General features: G+C 39.1%; 1 protein-coding gene across 1 annotated transcript in view; it reads left to right on the top strand.

Annotated features, from left to right (window-relative positions):
* Positions 1-3,105: 3,105 nt before the first annotated feature.
* The window catches only part of LOC108673203 (2-oxoisovalerate dehydrogenase subunit alpha, mitochondrial-like), a 9,726-nt gene continuing 3,537 nt past the window's right edge, over positions 3,106-9,294 (top strand). The window contains exons 1-5 of the mRNA XM_018160991.2: positions 3,106-3,295; positions 4,702-4,869; positions 5,425-5,789; positions 6,937-7,140; positions 8,662-8,833. Of these exons, the coding sequence (XP_018016480.1) occupies positions 3,188-3,295; positions 4,702-4,869; positions 5,425-5,789; positions 6,937-7,140; positions 8,662-8,833 (1,017 nt within the window). The 5' untranslated portion in view covers positions 3,106-3,187. The remainder of the gene's footprint in view (positions 3,296-4,701; positions 4,870-5,424; positions 5,790-6,936; positions 7,141-8,661; positions 8,834-9,294) is intronic.

Here is a 9,294-nt window from a genome sequence, read left to right as displayed (position 1 = left end):
TGTATGTAAGTACACAAACTTAACAGGAAAAGTAATTTAAATTATGTATAGAGACGCATAGTATTCAAAAATACTATCAAAAGAAATTAAATCTCAATGCAACAAAAAACAATGCAACATGTTCACTTTTCGGGGTGAAAAAAGTATTCGTACAAAACAATAAATCCGCATTATTTTAATTTAATACTTGGTTGAATACCCTTTATTCCTGTCTCTTATACACATCTAGATGTGTATAAGAGACAGATACTATGCGTCTCTATACATAATTTAAATCACTTTTCCTGTTAAGTTTGTGTACTTACATACATTAAAATACGATTTTTCAAGTGTACAAATATTTATTTCCCCCCACTGTATCTATCATCTGTTGGAATGATAGATGGCTGCTTGTCTGCAGTATATTGTTGATTGCATGAAGCTTCTGTTGTTGTTGTTAGTTGCCAGGATCTGCCACTTGGTGCCAGTCAGCAGCAGCTCTGTGGGAGGAAGAGGGAGCAGAGGATCCATTCCATGGATGTCGGAGAAGAATGGGAGTAATGAGAGGAATGCCACAGTCAGTCCAGGATTAGACCAGAGGTCCAGTGGGGTTAGTGAGATGGGGTGTGATGAGCAGCTCAAGAGGTAATGGGTGGTGTGATCCATTATGGTGTGCACTCAGGGCAGAGAGGGATATTTGCTGCTCCAATGCTGGCAAGGTACTAGTTGAGACAAGATGAGTAGCCAGAGAAGCTTCTCCTCCTCCAGAGCTCTTGTCATCAAGTCAATGTTGATTTTGACAACAGCCAGGCATCATGGGTGTTCTCTTTGGACTAGGGAGTTACATACATACTGCTCAAGCAGCATCTAAGGTACATATGTTTGATTGTTCATATAGACCTGCAGGGAGCCTTTTTGATAAAGGATGGATTGATTTACTTCTCTACAAGATGGACTAAGTGGACAGAGCCTCTCACTCTGCTCGCATTAGAGTGGCTGGATAGCACTCCATCCACTGATGATATCACCATTTGTTGCTGAAGCCTAACTATGCATGCTGCCAAATGGATTGCACTCCATCCACCTCTGCCCTTGCTGGCATGGGTGCCCCAAGGTGCTTTATTAAGTCCTCTTCTTTTCAAGCTTATGCTAATGGATGTTCTGCAGCTTGCAGGCATATAGGTGTTGCTGTATGCTGATGATATCAGCATTTGTTGCTAAAGCCTAACTATGCATGCTGTCAAATCTCTCATGCACAGATACTTGAATGAATTCCATTCATACTGTAAAAGATGGGGCTTTGTTGTGAACATCCAAAAACTGTCTTCCAGTACTCTAATACTAAACGAGTGAAGATACCAGTACTGTGGCATCATCACCAAGCCATCACATACCAACACCAGCATAAGCTACTCAGAACGATACTTGATGCCTCATGCCTCAAGTGGATCCGTCATCTCACTTACCTGCAGTTTGATAAGATGTGACGTATGGATTTGCTAATGGATATGGCTTCCCTTAACTGGGATGCAAGTTCCTCTTTCTTGCGCCTAGTTTACTTTTCATTTATTTGGGCCAAGATAGATTATGGAAGTATACTTTATGGAACAGCTTTTTCTGCCCAACTAAAGCAGCTTGAAATCCTGCAGAATGCCTGTCCATGGCTAACACTTGGACCTCAATTGACCACACCCTAATAAAACTCAATTTTAAAACGTTTGAAGCATGCAGAGTGTACTCATCCTTTATTAACAGTACTGTGAAGTCCTCTTTCTTTGTAGATGATGTAGATGTAGAATAAATGACATTACTGTACTGAGATTTTCACTAGTTTTTCATTTATTGATATGATTTATCATACCCAGACATTACCATAGTATTGATTTGATGTTAACATATCCATGGACATGACAGCATTGACAAGGACCTTGTTCACTGCATGCTTCATATCAGCAGCCATATAGCATTTCTTCTGTATCTGTAAGCTTACAAGACAGCTTGCAATTTTGCACCATTTTTATTGGGTCAAGTGAATTCACTAACAAAAAAAAAAGATTATAAAAACATATCTGAAACAGAAAGGAATATTTTACTGACAACCATCATATTTTTTGGAGAAATAAATCATAGTTTAGGTCAAGTCTTTTCAGTCTATGTTGCCCAGTGCACAATTCTATCCATGACATTCTATGCATAATTTTGTGATGACAAATGATGCATAAATTTTTTTGTTGAGTGGAAAATAAACCAACACCTGTGTGCAACTTTTATGCGTATAAAATTTTTTAATATGGCACATTTTTTTTGCTATGGACCTTAGCAGAGGTACTTTTTAGCGCATTTTCTCATTTATGGAAAAAATGCACTATTGTGCTAGCCATGTCCATCTGTCTGTCCGTCTGTCCGTCCGTCTGTCTGTCTGTCCATGACCTCAAGTTTTTTTTGACGAGAAAATGCGCTCTCTGTCACTCACTGCAGTGAGTACTGAGTTATATTTTTCAAAATTTTGCTTGTCATATCTTTTTTCATGGATTTTTTAGAGGTGCAGAGTAAATATATTATTTGTTAACTTGATTTATGCTACATAGATAGGAAAAATGTTGAACTTTATGTCACTACAGTAATTTTAGTTATGCAATATTTCAATTAGTTTAGCTACTACAAGTGGACTACAACTGGAGGACTGTACCAATTTACTCCACCTGTCTCTTATTACCCTGTTTGACTGCAGTGCAATAAGCATTTAGAAGTACAGAGGCAGCTTATGTTAATGTCACTTGTTAGTAGTCCTATTGGAGTTGTCACTCAAGTTTAGTGGTTGCTTATGCCACATTAATAGCATTCTGTTTAGAAAGTTTATGGTAGCCTTAGCCAACTTATTAGGTTAGTTTCCTTATACCCACTATATGGTACACACTTGTGTCACCAAGATCAAATTTTTATGCTTAAAATACTGACAGCATTATTAATGATGTCTGCAAAACTACCTAGACCTTCAAGATATTTTGCCAAAAATACATGTAAAGAGGTGTTTATAGAGTTAAGAGTAATGTGTTTGAAAGATCTTTAGAAAATGTGAATTTTGATACTGATGTGTTGCCAAAGGTCTTTAGGTATTTGCTTACTCTCTGCAATTTGGCTTGTTGCAGATGCTTTAGAAGTTATTCAATTACCTATTCATTTTGTATGATACTGTGAAAATTTCAGCATGTCCTGCTTACAAGTATTGAGACAAGCTTACAGTGGCAGCAGCGGTGCACTGCGATGCTGTGCTGCACTCACTTGCAGTTTGCTTCCTCAATTACCAACTCATAAGGTAAGTGGCACAACCCATTTAACAAATGAAATTATAGAACAAAATAAGGTAAATATAGTGGCTTCTTTTGCATTCTCTTGGCTGCTTGACAGTTCCATTCAATATCTTTTATGTGTAGTACGGTATGTAATTATGGTGGCATTGATGGTGCCAGCTTTGTGTGTTCAAAAGAATTAAAACTTTTAAAAAATTTTGGACAAAATTGTTTCCATTTGCCACTATGGAAGAAATTTATTTTTTTTTTTGCTTACCTTTTATACAAATTGATGAATTCTGATTTCCATGAAAACATTAGTTGCAGCAATGAAAGGAATTTTGAACTGCTGAGAGGTTTGAAAAATCTCCTATCTACTTCATAGCTAGAGGCAGAGTATATATGTGCTAATATATAGGTATGTATCACGTATGTAGTGTGGGATTAAGTAAAGAAAAGAGTACCAAGTTGAGTTATTTTAGTAAGAAAAATTCAATGCATTAGCCAATATTCTATAGTATGATCTGTTGTTTAATCCATTCTGGAAGTAAAATTGTCTGTATATATTTATATATATATATCAAGGACTACTACACACAGGACATGCATAGCCTNGCTGGACATAGGCTATGCATGTCCTGTGTGTAGTAGTCCTTGATATATATATATATATTTGTTGTTGGAAATACCATACATACCTATATATTTATATATATGCATAAGTTGGGGTATTGTGCAATGATTTTTGAGTAATAGTGCGACATGCCTGTAATATTTGGATCAAAACGTGAGGCATACTTTTGATAATAGTGCAACATTTTTTGGCATATTGTGTGACAAAATGTCACACAATTACTGTCTTGGAATGTACCAATGTTATAGAATCTACCTATGATTAGCATTTACTAATAGCTTGACACAAAAAAGACAAACGCTATTATGCAACATGCTAATTAACAAAAATCTCATTAGGTTACAGTTAGAATTAGGGTTAGAAGTGTGAAAAAATGATTTTTAGACACTTTTTTACAATTTTGCTAAGGTTAAGTCAAGCCAGGAAAGATTCTTTTACCTTTAATAACTAATTGAAAAACGTCAATTAATAACTCATGGAATTACCAATGTACATCTTTATATATATACCGGTACCTATATATATTTAAATGATGCATAGATTATTTTTTGCCACAAAAATACAATTGCATGCCATGTGTTAATTTAATTAACCTTGCTTTGTCTTATTCCCTGAAATTCCTCAAATTGATGGCTACAATTTTCAACCATTGTTGTAGGTATATATCTATGTCATTTTTATATTCTTTTCATTACCTATCTTAGCCAGTCAGTCTTACGCATTCTAATCTTGTGCTAATTTATTATTATATTTGAAGATTTCATCTTAAATTTTTCTCATCATTTTTTAATATTTCAGAGAAATGCTTCCAGCAGAAGCTCTGAGGACCGTCCAAACTTTCCAGGCTCCAAGTCAAGCTGGACGGAGAAACTCGAGTTCGTACAACCTGATCTTTATGACGGCATTCCTGTGTACCGAGTCATGGATACCAAAGGCAAGATCATCTCTCCTGACCACGACCCTCAGGTATATTGTATAGGAGAGATATACTAGGTATAGGAGATATATTAGGTATAGGAGAGATATACTCAGATCATTAGTTAGTATATCTCTCCTGACCACGACCCTCAGGTATATTGCAAGCTAATGGAGCTTAGCTATTTACATTAGATGGGTGATGGGCCTTCTGCATTTATTATGATGCTGAAATTTAAAGGACCATATTTTAATAATTTTCAGTAATTACTAAATGATTTACATGACTGCCATGATACATATCTCATTAACTTCATGAATAAACTATGGTAACAAGGATTGTCGGCTGTATGATGGAGGCTTTTCCATTATGTACAATTTTCCACTAATAAGTTCAAACATGTGATAATTAATGTTACCATATACCTATATTTTATATTTGTTACAAACCAAGTTCAGAATTCCAATTCGTCAATTATCTTGTTTTATTAACATAGGTATGGTGTCTTTTTTACTGATTTTCAATATACATTGCTGATATTGCTCAAATGCTTCTATAGTTTCCTGAATTGTTAAGAAATATTTAACTTAAAATCTATATTGCAGTTACCAAAAGAAATGCTGGTGAAAATGTATGAGAAGATGACAACACTCAACATGATGGACCGCATCCTTTACGAGTCTCAGCGTCAGGGCCGCATCAGCTTCTACATGACAAGTTACGGAGAGGAGGGAACACACATCGGCTCAGCGGCTGCCCTTGAGGAGAAGGACTGGATCTACGGCCAGTATAGAGAAGCAGGTATGTGGGTCTATGACCAGTATAGGGAGGCAGGTCTGTGGGTCTACGGCCAGTATAGAGAAGCAGGTCTGTGGGTCTATGGCCAGTATAGGGAGGCAGGTCTGTGGGTTTATGGCCAGTATAGGGAGGCAGGTCTGTGGGTCTATGGCCAGTATAGAGAGGCAGGTCTGTGAGTCTATGGCCAGTATAGAGAAGCAGGTCTGTGGGTCTACGGCCAGTATAGGGAGGCAGGTCTGTGGGTCTATGGTCAGTATAGGGAGGCAGGTCTGTGGGTCTATGGCCAGTATAGGGAGGCAGGTCTGTGGGTCTATGACCAGTATAGGGAGGCAGGTCTGTGGGTCTATGACCAATTGACCAGTATAGGGAGGCAGGTCTGTTGGTCTATGGCCAGTATAGAGAAGCAGGTCTGTGGGTCTACAGCCAGTATAGGGAGGCAGGTCTGTGGGTCTACGGCCAGTATAGGGAGGCAGGACTGAGGGTCTGTGTCTATGGTCATTACAAAGCTCGCATGTGATTTTAATATTTGCCTACTATCTAATATACTTATTGGTATATATCTTTAATGAACTTTTTTATTTTGATACCCTACAAGATTAATATCTGTGCATGAATGTCTTGCTTCTCATTAGTACTGTTATTAAAAATGCAAAGAATTTTCTGCATTGGTGTTATAAATTGAAAGTAATTGTAAATGTAGCAAAATCTTCATATATTTTAGAGTAAAGACATGTGCTTTGGCCATATTTATTTTATTTGCTTGACCACTTGAAACTCAATTCAAAATTCATTTTGAATACAAATACATTTCATTGAAAAAAATAGTTGGAATTTTCCTGAAATTTCAAATCAAGATGCAGGTGCAGTGTTGAATTGTTCCCTCTTTAATTGAAATTAGTCAAGTTTGAAAATTTTATAAAAGAGGTCAGAAGATTGTATCTGTCTCTTATACACATCTAGATGTGTATAAGAGACAGAATCTATACACTGCGTCCCTACTCCCTATGCGCTCCACGGCGCCTGAACTCTTTCCGAACGCGTAATAAACTCTACTCATATTCGTACGGTTCCCATAAGTGCCATCGAAGCCTTAGTTAAGACTTAAGAGTTACATTTGTGACTCAATACTCAGCCATGCATACATCGACAGGTTTGCGGTGTTTGTCGGACCACTAATTAACTGCCATGTCAGTTAGTCAGACAAAAGATGTGTATAAGAGACAGGTCTACTTTATTGCAGGTGTGCATTCCGATGAAAATAGGGCTAACACAGTAATGACATACTACATACATTTCTACNAAAATAACACCTGTTACAGCCGTAACAACGGGTACGCCATCTCGACACCGACGCACGAACAATACCGTGGAGACGGTGTTGCCGCGCGCGGTCCCTCGTACGGTATTGCGACGATCAGGGTAGACGGCAACGACGTGCTCGCCGTCTACAACGTCACTAAAGCCGCCAGGCAGATCGCAGTCCAAGAGAACAGACCTGTTCTCATCGAGGCCATGACCTACAGGTGAGCTTGTTCTCAACTTGTGCTACCATTCATTTATGAATATTTATCATCTTCCTAAATCCTAAACCTGTAATCCTTAACCTGTAAACCTAAACTTGTAAACCTAAACCTGCCAACCTAAACCTGTAAACCTAAACCTGTAAACCTAAACCTGTAAACCTAAACCTGTAAACCTAAACTTGTAAACCTAAACCTAAACCTTCCAACCTAGACCTCTAAACCTAAATCTGTAAACCTAAACCTGTAAACCTAAACCTGTAAATCTAAACTTGTAAACCTAAACCTAAACCTTCCAACCTAAACCTGTAAACCTAAACTTGTAAACCTAAACTTGTAAACCTAAACCTGTAAACCTAAACCTGTAAACCTAAACCTGTAAACCTAAACCTGTAAACCTAAACGAGAACAGACCTGTTCTCATCGAGGCCATGACCTACAGGTGCGCTTGGCATAAACTTGTGTTCTTAACTTGTGCTACCATTCATTTGTTTATTATCTTGTTCCTAAATCTATCTTCTGATAGTTAAAAGTTGAGTTAGTTCAATTGTTTTCCGCATGAGACCTACAGGTGCGCTTGGCTTTAACTTGTGTTCTCAACTTGTGCTACCATTCATTTATGAATATTTATCATGTTCCTAAATCCTAAACCTATCTTGTGATAGTTAAAAGTTCAGTTAATTCAATTGTTTTCCGCATGAATTGATGTACGAGTTGTTCCTAAGTTCTAAAAGGAATCTTGTGATAGTTAATATTTCCGTTAGTTCTATTGTTGTACTTTTGGTGCAGTTCCAAGAGTTAGTTCTAAATTTAGAGGATTCTCACTACTTGTCATTCCAATATTGTCATTCATATCTCACTTATTGTGTTTTGGTCTCCGTTTTAAATGATCAGAAAGCTGTGGTCATTTATCATTACCGTCTTGGAAGTCCATGACAAGGTTTGGATACTTCTGCTATTTTTAAAGCCAAGGCATATTTTAATGTTATTTTAAAGGCAAGGCTTTTGTTGCCAACATATGCCCGTCTATAACGCATTGCGTAACAATGGCCAAACTTTCACTCTGGTTTATCCGAACCTGTTTCCAAAGAATCCTATTACACCACGCAGTTCATCGTGTGTCTCGAACCTCTATTGCTCCTAGATCAAGAACCAGTGATATTGACACACAGCTTTGTGTGTAGTTGCATTGGAGGCTGAATGTGTGTGTGAACAATACCCATCTACCATCCTAGTAGGTATACCCATCTACCATCCTACTATACCCATCTACCATCCTACAAAACCCATCTACCATCCTACTATACCCATCTACCATCCTACAAAGCCCATCTACCATCCTACAATACCCATCTACCGTCCCGTAGTATGAACGCATTTTTGGTATAGTGCGTTCATATTACGGGACGGTAGATGGGTATTGTAGGACGGTAGATGGTATTGTAGGAAGGTAGATGGGTATTATAAGACAGTAGACGGTGTAATGCAGACTGTTGATGTATGACGACGTGTCCATGCCCCCAGGATCGGGCATCACTCGACATCAGACGACAGCTCGGCGTACCGCAGCGTAGACGAGGTGCGTCACTGGGACAGCACGCAGCACCCAATAGCGCGCCTCCGCACCTACATGGCAGACCGCGGCTACTGGGACGACGCTAGGGACAAACGCTGGAAGGAGGACTGTCAGAAGCAGGTACATAGGGCCGCCATGTGATGTCTGGGTGAGCCATGTGATGTCTGGGTGCTTAGGCTAGGGCTGCCATGTGATGTCTGGGTGCTTAGGACTGCCATGTGATGTCTGGGTGCTTATGGCTGCCATGTGATGTCTGGGTGCTTAGGACTGGCATGTGATGTCTGGGTGCTTATGGCTGCCATGTGATGTCTGAGTGCTTAGGGCTGCCATGTGATGTCTGGGTGCTTAGGGCTGCCATGTGATGTCTGGGTGTTAGGGCTGCCATGTGATGTCGGGGTGCTTATGGCTGCCATGTGATGTCTGGGTGCTTAGGGCTGCCATGTGATGTCTGGGTGTTAGGGCTGCCATGTGATGTCTGGGTGCTTATGGCTGCAATGTGGTGTCTGGGTGCTTAGGGCTGCCATGTGATGTCTGGGTGCTTAGGGCTGCCATGTGATGTCTGGGTGCTTAGGGCTGCCATG

Source organism: Hyalella azteca, unplaced genomic scaffold (assembly GCF_000764305.2).
Source record: "Hyalella azteca isolate HAZT.00-mixed unplaced genomic scaffold, Hazt_2.0.2 contig9228, whole genome shotgun sequence".
Taxonomy (NCBI): domain Eukaryota; kingdom Metazoa; phylum Arthropoda; class Malacostraca; order Amphipoda; family Hyalellidae; genus Hyalella; species Hyalella azteca.
The sequence above is the reverse complement of the archived record's forward strand: the minus strand, read 5'-3'. Positions and strand labels throughout refer to the sequence as shown.